General features: G+C 30.4%; 2 protein-coding genes across 5 annotated transcripts; one reads left to right on the top strand and one right to left on the bottom strand.

The window, feature by feature from the left end:
- Positions 1 to 167: 167 nt before the first annotated feature.
- On the top strand, positions 168 to 12087 carry LOC107999896 (histone-lysine N-methyltransferase ash1). Of its 4 annotated transcripts, XM_062084963.1 has the most exons (15): positions 848 to 909; positions 1581 to 1651; positions 1931 to 2328; positions 2464 to 2672; positions 2763 to 2873; positions 3002 to 6576; positions 6648 to 6980; positions 7057 to 7337; positions 7421 to 7917; positions 8006 to 8427; positions 8510 to 8836; positions 8917 to 9089; positions 9208 to 9374; positions 9447 to 9659; positions 9762 to 12087. In XM_062084963.1, the coding sequence occupies exons 3-15, from the start codon at positions 2157 to 2159 to the stop codon at positions 9903 to 9905; spliced, it is 6624 nt and encodes a 2207-aa protein (XP_061940947.1). In that variant the 5' UTR covers positions 848 to 909; positions 1581 to 1651; positions 1931 to 2156; the 3' UTR covers positions 9906 to 12087. The 4 variants fall into 4 exon arrangements, with proteins under 4 accessions (XP_061940948.1, XP_028523487.2, XP_016915436.2 ...); XM_062084964.1 differs by having other exon boundaries at positions 168 to 2328; positions 3002 to 6247; positions 6332 to 6576; XM_028667686.2 differs by lacking the exon at positions 1581 to 1651 and having other exon boundaries at positions 536 to 1471.
- Positions 11385 to 18567, bottom strand: LOC107999899 (heterogeneous nuclear ribonucleoprotein U-like protein 1). The gene is made up of 10 exons (XM_017059958.3): positions 18433 to 18567; positions 16785 to 17905; positions 16155 to 16350; positions 15342 to 16078; positions 15136 to 15264; positions 14867 to 15035; positions 14545 to 14793; positions 14206 to 14458; positions 13811 to 14133; positions 11385 to 13532 (listed from the first exon to the last, which is right to left on the bottom strand). The coding sequence occupies exons 1-9, from the start codon at positions 18560 to 18562 to the stop codon at positions 13848 to 13850; spliced, it is 3270 nt and encodes a 1089-aa protein (XP_016915447.1). The 5' UTR covers positions 18563 to 18567; the 3' UTR covers positions 11385 to 13532; positions 13811 to 13847.
- Positions 18568 to 18685: the final 118 nt, after the last annotated feature.

Consider the following 18685-nt stretch of genomic DNA (forward strand, 5'->3'; position numbering starts at 1 on the left):
TACACGTTTACCTAGAAGGAATACTCGAATTGCGAGCGTTAATACGCTCTATTTTTGCTCTCTCATTCTCTTTGCTTCTTACTTTTTCTTTCTTATTTTGAAATTTTTTTTTCATATGCAGAAAAATAAAAAAGACTATATAATTATGAATCGAAACTGATCTTTTTGATTCTTTGATTTAATCGTTATGGTAATTTTTTTATATCTCGTTCTTCTGATTGTACAGAAAGCAATTTAATTATTTTCTAAAAGTTTAAACTTTAATTAAGAATAATTACGAGATATTGCGCAATTTTAAATTCGATTATCGATATCAAATTATCGATATAAAATTATTATAGTATTGATTATCGAGTTATCGGATATTAATCGATAAATCTAAATGTTATTACAATGATATTAAAAAAAAATATCGTATGTTATTAAGTAGTTTAAATATTTTTTACATTTATACATATTTTCAACAACAAAACTTTCAATTTAAAAGAAATTAAAACTTAACACTAATAAAAAACTAAAATAAAAAAAATAACTCATTTATTAATTTTTATTCATAAAAAATGAATATTGTATAAATTAAAATATATTATAGTTAATGTGTATATATATTATTATATAAATATGTATAAATATATTTTTTATTAAATTTATTATTATAATTATGTTTAAATAATTATTTTGTATTGTAAAATACAAGCAATTATGTTTTGAGAAATATAACATATCATTTTTGAAGTTCAAATTTCGTATAAACCGCTAAACTGAACTAATGATAGCGTTGAACATCAGATGGCGCGGCAATTTTAGTTCTACTTGAATACACGGGAGTTTCCATGGACCCTGTCGCCGACGCACCTGGCGCATCGACCGAGAAACAGAAACAGCTGTCTGTTCGAAGCAACTTCGAAAGTATCGTTTGTTAATTGTTGATTTAGAATTGTGTAGATCTTTGTTGCGTTATTTGTGGAATGCGAAGTAACGAGGTTTCGGGGTATTGTGCCTGTCATCAAACGCGTACTAGTCTGCCCCTTGCTTCACCACTCTTTACCGCTTTAGGCGGTTGCTTCGATGATAACGTGCTTGCCTTTTATTTTTCCGATTTCTACGATCCGGAACGTTTCTCCCCCTTTCCTCTCTTTGCTTCTCACTCTTTCCTTGTCCCCACTTGCTCATTCTCGCGCTCTCTCCCCCTCTATCTTTCTTTATTTCTCTTTCAAGTTCTCCGTTTCTCTGTCCTTCATTTTCCCTCTCTGTTGTTCTAAGTTACTTTCAAGATCTCTGTGTTCTTCACCAACGATGTAAACAGACTGATATTTTTTGGAGAAAATTTTCATTTTTCTACTTTAATTTATATTTGTGTATAGTTGTCTGTTGTTGTTATTGCTCCAACTATAATCATACGTGCACGCAAATGACGCACCTATAAGTGAAATACGCACGCATCAACAAGCAGCATTTCTTCGATGACACTGTCGTTGATCAGTAACGATTCTTAGGATAACAGTTGGATATATCGAGAAAAAAATATTCGTAATTTTTTATTTGATTCCATTTTTTTGATACTTGTTTTTTCTATAAAGTTATAGATAAGAATTCTCCCGCGCTATGGAACACGGGTGTGAAAAGCATAAAACGTTGGTTCAAAACTAAAGTTAAGTGATATTAAAGTGCGAAAATCTTGATGATTTAAATTTTTAGAAATTATGATGATAATTTGCATAAAAAAAAAAATTATAAGATAATTTAAAAAAAAATCATTTTTAATTTCTTATTGAAAATATTCCATTGCCTTTATTTTAATTTTTTTATCTTGCTGTTATCCTCTTTTTTCTCAATCTAATATTTTTTTTATTTAATTTGCTGTTTGTTTAATTCTAATCATATAATAATTTATTCTATTTAAAACAATAAAACATATTTATTTTTACAGTAGTACCAGTGCGAGCAAAATATAATCTCCATAATTATTGAACGATGAAGGAATCATTAGTAGAAATTATCAAATAAACATGGCATCTCAAATAAAGAATTTAATGGTTAACTATTAGGCATATTAAGGATATGCTTTATATCATCAGAAAGGAACTAAATGAATAAATAAAATTATAAGGAATGATATTCTATTTGAATCTATTGGATGTTAGATAAAGTGAAAAATGTCTGGTGATTCAGGATGGAATACTGTTATTCACCATCCTTCAGAATTAGAATTACAGAATTGGAATTGGGAAGAAAACGATGGAGAACAAGAAAGGGAGCTCCCTTCAACTGTTGATATGGATGCTATAAAGGGTGGTGGTAGCTGGGATCCAACTACTGAACCTAATGGTATTAATACATTATATTAATAAATTATATATTTATGTTACGATTGATATTTATCTCTTCACATAAAAATTATATATATAAAATATAGAATTTTTTTCTTTTTCTTTTTCTTTCTTTTTTTTTTTCTTTTTTTAGGAACAGATTCGGTTGATTCCGAAGAAGATTCAGATTCCGACGACGAAACCTCTGGCGGTACAGAAGGTAGTTGTTCTTATTCAGATTCGAATTCGGATTCAGACGACGAAAGTAGTGGTGACGAGGAAGAAGATACAGGATCCAATTCGGATTGTACATCGGAACATAGCGAACAAACATTTTCCATTCAAAAAACAAATTTTGAACCGGTATTTATTAAAAATTTCTTATCATCATTAATCTAAAAATTTATATTAAAATCTAATTATGATTAAATAAAATTTTTAATTGCATTGCAGGGAGCGCTTAAATTAAAAATCAGTATGAAAGGTCCAAAAAAAGAGGATTCGGAAAAAGAAAAAAATAAAAGAAGCATACCAAAAAAAGTTAAAACGAATCGAGGAGGAAAGGTGATTTATAAATATTTACTTTAAATATATTTTAAATATAGTTGTCGAGTTCTTAATTAATTTTAATTAATTATTATTAATTATTAATAGTTAAAAATTATAAAGGAATATTTTGTTTTTCTATTTAGTCATCAGAATGCAGTAGCGATGAGTCTGACTCATCTGAAAATCATTCAACTTCACAACATACACAGCAACAACAGCAACAAATGCAACAATCTCAACAACAACAACAGCCACAACAACATCCAACTCTTCAAGAGATTAATCAAGAAGATTTGGCGGCTATTTTACCAGATCAAGAGCATGAAGATGCTCCATTTGATGGATTTGAAGATTCAGAAAGTGGTCGGTTAGTATCGAAAGCTATCGAGAGAATGTCTCTTGGTGCAGATTCAGATACGAGTGAAAATGGTGATCAAAATCCTGTACCTGTGTATAGTTCCACTTTATTACAACAATTTGTAGAAAAAACAGCTCTGTTATCAGAACCAAGAAAAAGGCGGAGTAAATTAGGAAAAAAATTGAATGATTCAGAATATCCTTGTGTTTCGAATGTATCTCCAGATTCAGGAATTCAATCGGTAGATAATAGTCCATTACATTTGGCAATTAGTCCTGTAAGTCCTCCAACACAGACACAATCACCGGTGCAACCTGTTGTTACAAAACCTGCAGTAAACGTAGATCGCGTTTTATATCCACCTAAACGAAAACCTGGTAGGCCAGCAAAGACAGTGTCTACGCAACCCCGTGGACCTGGTAGGCCAAGATTAAAGCCAGAAATTGTAGAAAAAATAGAAAGAATAGAAAAAACAGAAAAAACTGGAAAAACCGAAAAAATTGAAAAGAAAGAAACTGTTTTCCAAGCAGTAAAAGTCACAAAAGAAGAAACAACTAAAAGAGGAAAAACAAAATCTACATCACAGAAAACTGTTGTAACTCGAACAGATAAAAATGAAGAAAATAATTCAACTAAAAAATTAAAAGAGAAACCAGCTTGTCAAAAGAAACGGACTTGCAATGTTTCTAAACAGTGTACGCCGGGAAAAGTAACTGGAAAGAGGAATAATACAAGTTCCCCAGCGCGTGTCAAGTGCCTAAGTAGATCTGTTACGAATAAGTATGGAAAAGAGGGAATTCAATGCAATGGTGGGACGTGTAAGAAAATGAGGAAAGATAAGCCTGGAATAGGAAATAAGACAACTCCTTTACGACGACAAAAACAATCGGCTTGTGATCGAATTTCGAACGATAGGAAAGTAATTAACTCGAATAAAAGAAATTTAAAAGAAAATAGAAGTAGTACTGTTCCCTTAGCTAAGAGACAAGCATCATTAAAGAAAAATGTTGCGCCAGTTACGCGACGTGTATTGAAAGAAAACAAAAGTACTAAAAAAACAACTGGATTTGAAACAAATGGTGTTGGAGTTCAAACTCTAATATCTTTACCTGTTGGCGAGGTATTAAAGGCTGAAAAAGCTGAAAATATAACCAATAAATGCGATAAGGCGACGCAACCTATACATAATCACTGTCGCAAACATCATCATCACAAACATAGAAGACGATTATTGTTGCCACCTAAAAATCCTATACGTATCCATCCATGTCTCATACAAGAATTAGAAAAATTGATAGAAGAATTTTCAAGATTGTGTAGTTTAGGTAGAAATAATTCAAACTCTGGATATTCTGAATTACCCCAAATTTTTCGTGTAAAAAAATTAACAAAAAAAAGAAAGGGAGGGGATGTTACCTCAAACGATGATCAGAAATTAAAAAGACGCCTTAAAAAAGAGAAGATTCTGTCAGGAACAGATTCAAAAAATAATATGAATGCAAATGCAAATTCAAATCCAAACGAACAAAGGTTACCATTAAAAAAAAGGCATTATCATGTATCCAGTCCTCATAGTTCACAAAGTTCGAATGCAAGTGGCGCTGATTTGGCTGTTAATGAAGCGAATTCTACTGAAAGTCATATAGAAGAAGCAATCGAAGCTACAATAACGAGATATGGAAGTGGTTCTGCCTTCTCTTTCCAAGAAGATTCTGTACCTGTTACTCCTAAGAAGAGACATAGGGATACCGAAGCTGGTAGTCCTGACAAGTCTAATGCAACATCTTCCGATTTATTGGAAGAAAAACCCTTGAGCCAAATAGAAGTACAACCGCGTCGTAAAAAGAAAATTGTCAAAGACCTTCGCGTGACAGTTACAAAATTACCTGTTGAAAGTCATGGAATTTTAGAAAAATCCGACAAAATGGATAAAACTGAGAAAAGTGATAAAGCCGAAAAATCCGAGAAATATTCCACTGATAGAAGTTCAAAATATCGTACAGAAAAAAGTAGAAGTGAGAAAATAGTTGCAGAGAAAATAATAAAAAGCGATAAAAATCAAACTGATAAAATTGAAAAAAGAGATCTCTCGCCAGAACATGTTCGCTTGGAAAAAAATATAAAAATCGATGCGCCGGAATTTAATACAACGGAAAGCTTTGATGAAAGTGAAATTAAACCAGCACAAAACAATCTCAATTCAAATGTTCCAAATCCTTTGAATTCTGCTGCTGTATTAGTTTTGACTAAGAAAAAAATGAGACGGCGGAAAGCTATCAATCGTACAGGTTTTCCAACATTAAAAAAGAAGAAGAAAAGATCTTTAAATGCAAATGATACATCGACGGATGCATCAAAAACTATGGTTTTAAGCAATGAAGATGGTACAGACGTCGGTGCTGATGGTGAAAATTCAACAAAAGAAGGAATCGAAGATTCAGTAGTTGACAGTAAAACAAGTGTGTTAAGCAATACTGAGTTACAAAATGTATTTATTGATGAACTTTCGACTAAACATATTAGTAATGCCATACAAAATCGAGTTCAGTCAAAAGTTGATTCAATTGCAAATCGAGAAAATTCAAATTCATCAAAATCGGAAACGAATAGACATGTTCGATCTGAAGAACTTTCAGAACCTCGATCAGGTCAATTGCGAGTTCGGAAAGATCTTGTAGAAACAGATAACGACAATGCATTGAATAAATTATGCCCTGTTAAATTTGAAAAAATTCAAGATTCAAAATTATATGATGAAAATGCATCTTTAGAAGAATCCCTCGAAAAATTCACTTCAAATCAACGCGTTGCAGAATTAAACGAAGAGAATATAAAAAGATTTGAGCGTGCAAATTCCCAAACGAATATCAAAACGGAAAATTCAAATTCTTTTAATGGCAATCAGAAAAAACGAAGAGGATCTTCGAGCCCTTGTAATTTGACTCCTAGAAATATAAAACGTTTACGTAGTTCTGGTTATGATATGGAGAATGACATTTTGCCTAATAGCGACATTAATGATGATCACGAGGTAGGAAAACATTCAAATTCGACGCATTCGAGAAAGAAGCAGTCTCGATGGAAGAAACGTTATTTACAAGGAGGTATTCTACAGGAATATGGCAAAGATATTGAAGGAAAAATACGTGGTAGCATTGAAAATAATAATGCCACTGGAAGAAACAAAGTTGTATGTGAAACTACTGAATCTGCATCTGCTACGTTATTGTCTACCACATATCAATGTGGTAAGCTTTTACGACAAAGAAAAATGCCATTTCAATTGCCATATGATTTGTGGTGGCTACATACACAATCTAGATTACCTAGCAGAGAATCAGTTCCATCTTGGAATTACAAGTAAGAATTATCATATTATTAAATATTTGGTTTTTTTATTCAAATTATTTTAACATTTTATTTTTCCACAGAAAAATTCGTACTAACGTATATTACGATGTCAAACCCACTACACTTTATGAAGCGCAAGCTTGCGAATGCAAGCCGGAAAGCGGTTGCGGAGATGATTGTATCAATCGTATGGTTTTCAGTGAATGTTCTCCACAACTTTGTCCTTGTGGTGATAAATGCGAGAATCAGAAAATTCAAAAACATGAGTGGGCACCGGGTTTACAAAAATTCATGACAGAGGATAAAGGTTGGGGTGTAAGAACTCAACAATCTATTAAATCAGGTGTTTTTATTCTTGAATATGTTGGAGAAGTCGTTTCTGAAAGAGAATTTAAATCTAGAATGGCGACCAGGTATATTCGAGAAAATTCTATATAATTATATATTGTACATGTTAAAAATTTAAATGTATTTTTTTTAATGTAACAGATATGCCAATGATACACACCATTATTGCTTACATCTTGATGGAGGTTTAGTAATTGATGGTCATCGTATGGGTGGCGATGGAAGATTTGTAAATCATTCTTGTGAACCTAATTGTGAGATGCAAAAATGGAGTGTCCATGGTCTTCCACGAATGGCGCTATTCGCTTCTAGAGATATTAAACCAGGAGAGGAATTGACATATGATTATAATTTTGCACTTTTTAATCCATCTGAAGGACAAGAATGTAGATGCGGTAGTAACGCCTGTAGAGGAGTGATTGGTAATTATATTTTTCATATTATTGTTATTCATACATTAATTCATATCTCCTGTTTTTTGTACATTTTTATCATGTTTTCATAGGTGGGAAGAGTCAAAGAGTTTCTAAAAGTATCACTTCTATTCCGTCGCAATTAGAACCGACAGAAAGACGATCGGTTGGAAGACCAAGAAAAAATGTAAGAAAATCTAATGCAGTACAGTCTGTAAATTCGAAAGGCATGTGTAAATCTCGAAAAGTAGGCGATTCTAATCTAATTCATGCCCCTGCATTAAAACCTATGTCTCATCAACAAAGATGTTTTGCTCAGCAACATCATTGCTTCTTATTAAGAAATTTAGAAAAAGTAAGACGAGTTAAATTATTAGTAAATCAAGTACAAATGCAAAATGGTAAAGTAAAATGTGGTAATGCAACTACTGTAAAAGAAAAGAGTTCAGGTGATGCTAAAATCCAATCTGATGCATTTTTCTCACAATTAACTGCTTTAACAAATGTAAATACACGTACTGTACGAACTCGACGACTAGCTCAAGCTCAAGATGATCCAGAAGTGAATAAAACTGCAAAATTAGCTAAGGTAGGATAAAATAGAAGTTTGTTTATGATCTTATTATTCATAATTAATTTTTTATACTTATTCACACTTATAATTAATTAATTTTTAGGTATTGAAAGATCTATATAGTATAGTAGCTACTGCAAAAGATGAAAATGATCAATTATTATGTACACCATTTATCACGTTACCTTCAAAAAGAAAATTACCTGATTATTATGAAAAAATATCAGATCCTATAGATTTATCAACAATCGATCAATGTATTGGTACAGGTCACTATAAAACTGCAGAACATTTTGATCATGATATGATTAAACTTTTTGATAACAATGTAAGATTCTTTGGGAGAACTTCTGAAATGGGTATTGCTGCAGCTAGACTAAGAAAATTATACTTGGGAAGTAAGCCTGATTTCGTGGATGCAATAACAGAAGCAACTGGTTGTCCACCATCTCAAGGTTTCTTACCTCCTCGTGGTTCAACCGCGGGTGAAGAAGATGTTATCAGGTGTATTTGTGGTTTACATAGGTATGTGATATTTACAATTTTTATCATCATTTGTTAATCTGTTAATACGTTAAAACTAATTATAAATGTTACTTCATGATAGGGATGAGGGATTGATGATTCAATGCGAACGCTGTCTCGTATGGCAGCATTGTGATTGTGTTAAAGCTGATACGAGCATAGAATCTTACTTGTGTGAAAGATGTCATCCACGACCTGTGGACTTAGAAATACCATTAGAAGGTGATGAGGAAGAAGAAGGCAAAAAACATTATGTTACTTTGATGCGTGGTGACTTACAACTTCGACAGGGAGATACCGTATATGTTTTAAGAGATACTCCAGAAAAACATACATACAAAACAATTCAAAAACCTGATTACGAACAAATGGATATATTTAGAATTGAGAGACTCTGGAAAAACGCGGAGTAAGTAAAAATGTTCTACTTGTTAAAAATTTGTATGAAAGTTTTACGCCTATTGCTAATATTCAATTGTTTTTCAATAGAGGTGAAAGATTTGTATTTGGTCATCACTATTTAAGACCACATGAAACGTATCACGAACCAACAAGAAAATTTTATGAAAATGAAGTTGTGTGTGCTCCACTTTACGAAGCTGTTCCGTGTGATTTGGTTGCTGAACGCTGTTGGGTCCTTGATCCTCATACGTATTGTAAAGGTAATTATTTTTAATTTTTTATATTATTTTTTATTGTTTCATTGTTACATATTCTATTAGAATACATTAAAAAATTTTTAATTTATTTAAAAATTTATCCATTTTTTTTTTAATTAAGGACGGCCGGTTGGTTCTACACCAGAGCATACTTACGTTTGCGAATATCGCGTTGATCGGGCGGCTCGATTATTTACAAAAGTTGCCAGAGCTAGACATCAAGTTTGTACGAAGCCTTATGCATTTGAAACTTTTCCACAACGCATTAAGCATTATCGTACATATTTGGTAAGTATTATATGAATATTACTGAAAAAAATGACGAAAATAAAAATTAAATTTTTTTTAAATAATGTGCAGCCTCATAGTCTTGAAGGAATTCAAATAGGAAGTAAAATGAATAAAGAAAAAAAGAAATCTAATAATCAAGATGTTGATAATAATCAAAAATCTGAATCGAATGAAAATGCAAAAACGCACACTAAAGATCAACAAAAATCTTCTACGAGCAAGAATAGACGTCGATCGAATGAAATTTTACCTATTGTCACACCCGCTACATCGTATGCCCAGGTAATCATCATAATATTTTTAATATATATATACTCAAATTTTGATGATTTAATTAATGTTTTTTCATATATTATATTAATATATTACATTACTCATTTTTAGAGAGAAGAACAAAGAAGACGATTGAACAATATTTTAATCGGACTATTACAAAAAATGCCGAATAAAAAGGATCCCTTAGATTTGTCATTTTTATTAGAAAGGAATAGACGAAATCGTAAAAGGCCAGGGGGATTAAATCCGTGACATTGGATTATACATGATCGATAGGCATTATCTATATATATATATGTGTTGTGTGTGTATAATGAATACACATAGATACGCGCACGACACATAAATACCATATAGGTAATATATATCATTGTTAATCTTTTTCGCAGTCAACTCTGTAATTAACGTGATCGACCGATCGATTCTTTCATTTTGCTATAAGTAATCGATGTCATCTAATCCGTTTTATAAGGAAAACGGTAAACAGTAACGCGTTTTCTTCTCCTTCTTACACTATGACCCGTCCATTCATATAATTTAATCTTAAACATGAAGGTTATTCCTCAAAGGACATTGTATCAATCAAGATTTTTCATATATGTTATTAATACGTTCATTACCAACGTTACGTATATGTAACGCATTGAGATTTCCATTGAGATCAGTATCATATATATATATATAATCAGAATTGCCAGCATGCGAGACAAAATGGTTGACAATGACGTAAAGAATAGAAGAGTGAGGGAGCGATGTTGCTATATATATTGAGCGATGTAATGACGTAGACTTTTAAGCTACATGCTGACAACTCTGTGTATAGTGATAAATATTCAAAAAATAAAGCATAGCGAGGATTTCTTCTCCGCAGCGAACGTATTAATACATATTTAAAACTACAGAAAATTTTTTTATTAATACAGTAGAAAGTTTTCTATAGTTTTTTTTTTTTTTTTTTTTGACATCAATTTGATTTATTAAACTTTCTTTGCTTACACTGGAAGTTAATATCGAGATTAAAATAAGAAAATGGATAAAATTGAACATCGATTGTTGAGAAAATGATGATGTTCGACTGTTTTTTTTTTCTTCGACTATTTTTCAAGTATTGTGTTTCATAAAATTTATAAAGATCGCATAGAGATACAATTTGTTTTCGACTCAAGTCGAGAATATCAGATCCTATACGTGGAATAATGTATCTAACAAATTGGATCTAATGAGAGCTATTATTTCTAATATAATTCTAATATAATTAGACTCGCGAAATTGTATAAAAGTAATTTGTAAATTTCTTTCATAGTGGATACACTTAAGTGTACAAATTATATATTACTCGGGATTGAGGAAAATAACAACGGCACATATAAGAGAACAATGAAATAAGAAAAAAATCGAATACATGTGAGGCTTTATTGCACAAAAGTACCATTATATTTTTCATAATCCCAGTGTTATTTGAATTAAGTGTAATATATAGCTTTTTAAATTAATAGATAAAACTTTACTAAAAAAACATATTTAATTTATTAATTATTGTGGTCGGATATAGCTAATTGTTGCTATAACGACGAATATACGCAGGATTTCGTATTTATTATTACATTATACAGTAAATACATATTATTAAAAGCTATTTATAATATAAGTCTTATTTTTATTATATGTTTCTACGTTTTTGCACAGTATCTGAGGCATTTTTATTGAATGAAGTGATATTATAATGTCTCATTTTGTTTTTTTTTTTTTTTTTATATAATTTAGAAGCATACCAATGTAGCGTAGTTACACCATGCAATGGATTTTTTGTAGTATGACAGAGAAAGATGCCTACCTTCGTACTAAGTAGAAATTAGTGAATTGAAAGTAGAATTTTAAATTCTAATTCTTTTTTAAAAAAATTTATGAATGATTTTTTAAAAAAAATATCAATGTAATATATTTTTTTCCTATGAAAAAATGAGATTAATAGTACAATGTATGTCTCGAATGAATGACTAATATTTTTTCTTTTTTCTTTTTTCTTTTTGGAAATAAATTATAAAAAGATATGATATTATTTCAAAATATAAGAAAATTATTTTAATGAATTATAAAGATCTATTTATATGAGGCAGTAAAAAAATTAAAAGAGCTTACGATTTATCGGTAATCTTGCATGATAAAATATCTGCGCAATTACACAAAATGCGTTACAAATGTCGTTAAACAAACTGTATCGCGTATATGTAAATCATTTTGAATTAACTTAAACCAACATTTGTAGATTAACAAGGTCAACATTGTCGATTACGTTGACAATTATATTAAGCGTGCGTGAAGACTGAATTACTGTTACAGGATATTTCTAGCAGGTAATTGCGCTGATTGAATCTGGGTTGTAAATAATTTAAACTCTAAATAAATAGAAGATATTTTTTATTTTTACGAATAAGTTTGTACACTTCTGTCAACAAGTAAATTCTCCAATTATGAACTAATTTTGCGAAATTATTCTTATTCGATCATATATGAAAAACAAATTTTATTCATTAACATATACTAATGTTATATTTTATTATTTGATCTTGGTCGACTTCGAATCGTGGTAATGTGCGATGATGGAGTTTCTTCGTACTTCAATTTTTACTCTTGCAAGTTTTAAACTTGTATTTTTTTGTATGCTGTTTAAAGCTTAAAAAACACCTTAATTCGAAGTCTCACAAACTGTACAAAGTATTTTAGAAAAAGGAGGTACAAAGACAATCATCCTGTAACTGTGAGGAAACAATTTTTCAGTGTTATTGAAATAAGAAGCATAAACTAAAATGAGTATCATGTTTTTATTTGTAAACTTGTTACAACAAGGGAAAATGTAGCGAAGCGAAGAAGAAAGAATGGGAAAGGGAATAAGAAAAGAAATATGAGTAGTTAAAGAACATAATGAAAAAGGTAGTGATGACGAAAAAGAAGAAGGAGCAGGAGGAAGTACGTTGGGTAACAATCGCATATTCTTGATTATAGAGTTACATTATAAAATATAACATCCAATTCGAGAACATAATCTGGTGACCTTATTAGTTTAATAAAATGCGCGTACATATAAATCAAATTCAATAATAATTTATTCGTAATACGATATTCTTTTTTTTTTGTACATTGTCATTAGTATAGAAAGATAAGACAAAATCATATACAATATCACTCTCGCTTTTTATCGAGAACAAATTTTTTTTATTACATGATACTTTAACTATTAATATATAAACAGACTTCCAGTAAACGTTTTGTGTAATACGTTTGAAAATCTGTACATATTTACATTTGTTTATTTCGAGAGCGATAATTCATTGTAAATATTTTAATCTTAATTCTAACTGCATATAGTGTACCCATACGTGACATTCTTCCTCTTGATCGATTTTTCGATTAAAAGTCGTTACAAGACGTTATTTATACGTTACCCCCTTTTATTCGATTTAAAACTACGTATTTAATACGAATACGTTTCTTTTGTTACGTGCTTTTTCGCGATGATTATTTTTCAATCGTAATTATATATTATTACAATTTATTTAATATTGCATTTTGCAACGTAAAATAATTTCACGTGGTGCATGTGTAACGGTGCCTTCACTCGACGAAATCTAAATTGTTGCTCGAGTTATAAAAACGCGTTAGATAACTTTGGAATTCGTATATTGTAAAATATACGAACAAAAATTGTGAATATATTGTCGTGGAAAAATTTGTCCATCTATTTATATGTAATCAAAACCGATGGAGTCGGAATCGACAACACTATGACCTGGAGTTTTTATTTTTCTTCGTCACTTTGAAGGATAAATCTATGTCCCACTGTGGAATCATTAAATAAAGCAATTGTGCTTTTCATTTTGCCTGAAATAAATAAATAAATAAATAAATAAATAAATAAATATATATATATGCTCTCATAATAAATATCACTTGTGCTATTTCAATAACAACGATAACAAAATGAACAAGATAAATATTATATGAAAATAAAAACTTGTATGAGTCATCTTCATTTTTTGACGCGACAAAATATAAATCAAAATTAACAAATACGATTGTCCTCTATTTTCATCTTATTTCGAACTTAAAAAACTTATATATCTGTTCAACAAACGAATAGAATCGAGAATATTTTATACCTTATTATTCCACTCTCGTTATATAAATCCTATTAGATTATTGTTTATTTGCTGCTTGTCCACTAGTTGTCGTAGTTTGTCCGCTCTGTTGTTGCTGGCCCCAATACTGATTATAATACTGCTGATTCCAACTATTCCAATTTCCATTACCATAACCTTGTTGATTATAATTGCTTTGATTATACGAGCCTTGTCCATAGCCCTTCCAGTTACACCACGGTTGCGATCCCCAATTATTCTGTTGACCCCAACCTTCTTGAGATTGGCCACCTGACCAATTGCCTTGTTGACTCCATACGGACTGTTGTGATCCTTGGTAATTTCTTACAAGAAAATCAACCCACGTGCATAAAATGCTAAGAGCAAAACATTAAAAAAATAGAAAAGATAATTACCCTATCGGAGCTCTTGATCGATTACCTTGTCGAGAATTCAAAGCTCGACCTCTATCATTACCACTTCCTCTTCTGTCACCGTTACCACCTCTTCTGTTCATACCACGATGTACGAGCGGAATAGGTATTCCTCTTCTCCTCCGTAACATCGGTGGACCATAACCACTGCCATGTCTTATATGTCCACCTCTTTGTGGTCTATCTCTCCATCCCATATTACCTCGCCAAAGGGGATTACGATTTCTGTCGGAATCTGTTTTTTTTTTTTTTGAAAAAAATAATTTTTTTTTTAATCTTACAATTTTTATTAGTTAAAGTTCTTTTTTTTTTCATTCTTACAATTGCTTCGTCTGTCACGATAATCTCGACTATCTCTTTCACGATTACTTCGTACATCATTTCGATTTTCATGAGCATTCTCTGATCTCGAATCAGTACGTGGCCGTTTGCTTCTTTGTTGTTCACCATAACCTGCTTCTTTCCCTTCTTTATTATAATTTTCTATAAGTTTTCCACTTTCTTCTTGGTCAAGTTCGATCCAATTAATAGCATCAAAATATTCACCAACAACTGGAGCTCTGAAATTTGCTGAAAAAAATCAATGTGTATTGTAATATAATATGCACAAAGATATTAATGAATATCATGAGTTAAAACCAACCTTTCATTTCCAAAAGCATAGAATCAGTAATCTCTTTGCCTTTTATTGGTTTATGTTTCATAGAACGTGACTTAAATTCTTCTTCTGATGGAACTATAACTACTGCCTTTCTCTGATATCCACAAAAATTTTTCATTTTACGTCGTTGTGCAGAAGGATATACATTTGTCTATATTCCATTTCATAATATAAAAATGAAAAAATTAAATTAACATATTAATTTAATGTGAATATAAAGAATTAAATATCTTCTAAAAATAAAAATATACCTGATCTAATATATAATTACGTCTTCTACTAGAAGCCATTTCCATTAGTTTGTTTAATGCATCAGTACATTTATCAATAAGTATTTTCCATTGATCTTCATAACCTTCTTTGTAAGATAATCCAGGATCCTTAAAAAATATTAATCAAAGTAATTAAGTATAAAATATATAGCATAACCAATATATAATTTATTTATAATACATACTTTCATTTTATTAATTAGACTGCTGAGTCCTAAGATATTATACATCTTTTGAGGATGCTCAGTTGCATATTTTGTTGCCCAGGTTGTTTTTCCACAAGCAGGTAATCCGCACATCATTATTACTTCACATTCATCTTTTTTCTCTGGCCTTCGTGGTCCAGAAATTTTATATTGTGATTCTACATTTCCGATTGAAACATAATCTTGTAAAATTTCTTCTGTCCATGGTGTTTCTTGGCCAAAATTACATGCAAAAGTACAATTTTTACTCAAAATATGTGGAAATAATGGTTTGTCACCGAGTTCTTCTTTAGAAATACTAAACGCTATTCCTTGATCTTTTCCATTAACAGTATAAGAAAGTAGAATATTTTCAGATGTTGCATCGAAATAACAACCGATAATATCATCCTTTCCAAATTGAAGTCCATAATCTTCATATTGATTGTCTGTTAATTTTTTACCAGTACTGCTATATCCAAAACTAAATTTTTCTTCTCCAAGTTGCATTGAAGTATAAAGAGTAGACCAACCAATTCTGAGAATGTGTGGATGTTCTTCATTTTCTGTATTAATGGTACAATGTTCTACAATTTTTGCTTCATAATAAACTTTTCCACAAAGAAAACCGTAAGATGCTCTTGCACCAGCCCACATATGTGAAAATCCATCATTATGCATAGGTGTAGCAGTAAAAAATCCATTCTTATCAATAACCAAATTTAAATCTGAATCATCTGAAATATAACAATAATAATATTTAAATATTTTTTTATATATATCAAAATTACTTTTATTTAGTTTTCAACATACACCAAGATAATATTAAAGCAGAATCATCAATTTCTGGTTCATTTTCGGTGAGAATTGGTGGAGGTGAATCATGCCTATCTTCTAAAGGATTAGGAGATCTTTTCCGCTTTCTATCCCTGATGATGTCGTTCGTATCTCGTTCTTTCATATCTACATCTGTATCTTCTTCGTGTTTAATTTTTGACATTTCTATATCCTTTCCACGTAAACGAAAATAGGTCAATGATTAAAAATAATATTTCCTGTAGGTACAGTAAGATTTTTATGTAACAAAATGTAGAGGACGTAATATTTTACTAGGAAAAATATCCGCGATCTCAAACGTATATTGACGAATTTTTTAATTTTTTGTTTTAAAATTTTCAAAAATAAAAAATTTCAAATATTTAAAATTTAACGAATATTTTCAATTTTTTTTTAACAAGTCTATTTTAATTACAGTCCTCTACATTTTGCTGAGATCGCGGATTACAAATATGTAACAGATAAAGTCAACGAATTTTGCAAAATGATAGAAAAGATATTTAAAATGTTATAAGATATAAAAAATCAAATTAATTGATTTTATAAAGTAAATTTGAAATATAACAATATTCTAGAATTTTTAAAAAATTGATTTATAAAGTATACCTCTTCATCTTGCTTTTTGTCGATATCACTATCCATTATTATTTCGCCAGATAGATTTTTATCTTCAATTAACTGCTTTTCAATTTTTAACTCATCACTTTCATTCATATCTATATCTTGCTCTTCAAGTAAATCTTGTTCTTCTGTTTCAGGAATGTCAATAGTTTTAGTATCATTAATTGATTCTACAATATAATCATTATCTACAGATTCTATATTTTCATCCTCATGTTCAATATTTTCTTTTAATATATCATTTGCCTTATCACATGTCTTATTAATTATAGTCGACATATCATTTTCTTGTATATCTGAATCAGTGTCTTTTTCTTTTATATCTATGGTTTCTAATTCTTGTAGATTTGTTTTGATTTCTGTTGTTGATTCTTGTTTTTGATTCACATCATCTTCATTATCTAATGATTCTTTTGAAAATGCAATATTAGTAACACTATATCTCACTGGGGATTTTACTGGTGATTTTATAGAAGGTACTTGTGAATCACTTATATTCTGTTCATTTTCATTATTTTCTGAGAGATCAATATTTTTTATTTCATCTTCTTTTATAATTTCCATAGGACTAGCATTTTTATTTTCTATACTTGATATCAATTCTTTTGTTTCTTTTTCTTCATCTTTTTTAGGTGATAAAGATTTTTCTTTTTGCATAAAAATTTCTCTTTGAACAAAAGTTTCTTCTTGTATAAGAATTTCTTCTTGGGCACGAGTTTCTTCTTGTATAGCAGTTTCCTCCTGTATAGCTGTTTCTTCTTGTATAGCAGTTTCCTCTTGCATAGCTGCTTCTTCTTGCGTAGCAGTTTCTTCCGGTATAATTTCTTCTTGCAAAGCAGATTCAGATACTGTAGGAGATGGTTCACGAGACATATCATTTTGATCAGCTTTTTTGGGGGATGTCCTCCTTCTAGAATATGGAGTTCTAGTGGTTCTTCGTTTTTTTGTTACAGAGTCTTCCTTTGGTGTCATCACAGGAGCACTTTTAGATAATCTACTAGATTTTTTTGGTGTTTGTGGTATTTTTGTTGATTTTTCATCATTTTCTTGAACTGTATCATCATGTGTATCTTCTGCACTGGCATTTGTTTTTCCTTGATTTATTTCTATAATTTGAAAATATTTATGTTACATTAATTCAGAAAGACAATATATAGTATTAAAAAATATATAAAATATAGTATTTGTTTTTAAATTTTTAAAAACAATAATTTTTAATAATATTTTTCTTTAATTGTAAATATTAATAGAAGAATGATAACAATTTAAGTAAACGTAAATAAAAATTGCTAACTTCAAAACTAATAGAAGATGTAGAGGCGTCGCATATACAATTCGCACGTAAACAGAAGAAAGGCGCGCATAGTTCGCGCCTATACTGAATAAGAAATATTAAAAAGAAATTCTTTGCGATTAATTACTTCTAATAATTGTAAATATGTTATCATTTTTTATTCAAAGATAATATAATGAAAGAAAAAACAATGAAAAATGTTATATGTATCATTATTGTCTCACTTGAATGTTTGTCAACATTGGAGTACTTGAATATATAGGCTGTTAGTTAAGGAACATCATACTTCAAAAAATTTGGGATAGCATAAGATTAAAGAATAAGAAGAGAGTAACTTACGATGTGCATTTTCCTCTTCTATTGCCTTACGAAGTCGCTCAACGAGCACTGACTTGACGCCTTTTGTATCGAGTCCACGCTTTGAGAGTTCTGTCCGTAATTCGACTACTTTTAACTTTTCCGGATCCATTGCGCGTAATATTTCACGATTTTTATTAATCCACGCACTTTTATTCGGCAGAAAATCTTACGAAAAGCCCATACACGCGCCAGTGACCCGCGTTAAATATACAATATGGCGATACAACTGCAA

The sequence above is a fragment of the Apis cerana genome, linkage group LG14 (genome assembly GCF_029169275.1).
Source record: "Apis cerana isolate GH-2021 linkage group LG14, AcerK_1.0, whole genome shotgun sequence".
Lineage (NCBI taxonomy): Eukaryota > Metazoa > Arthropoda > Insecta > Hymenoptera > Apidae > Apis > Apis cerana.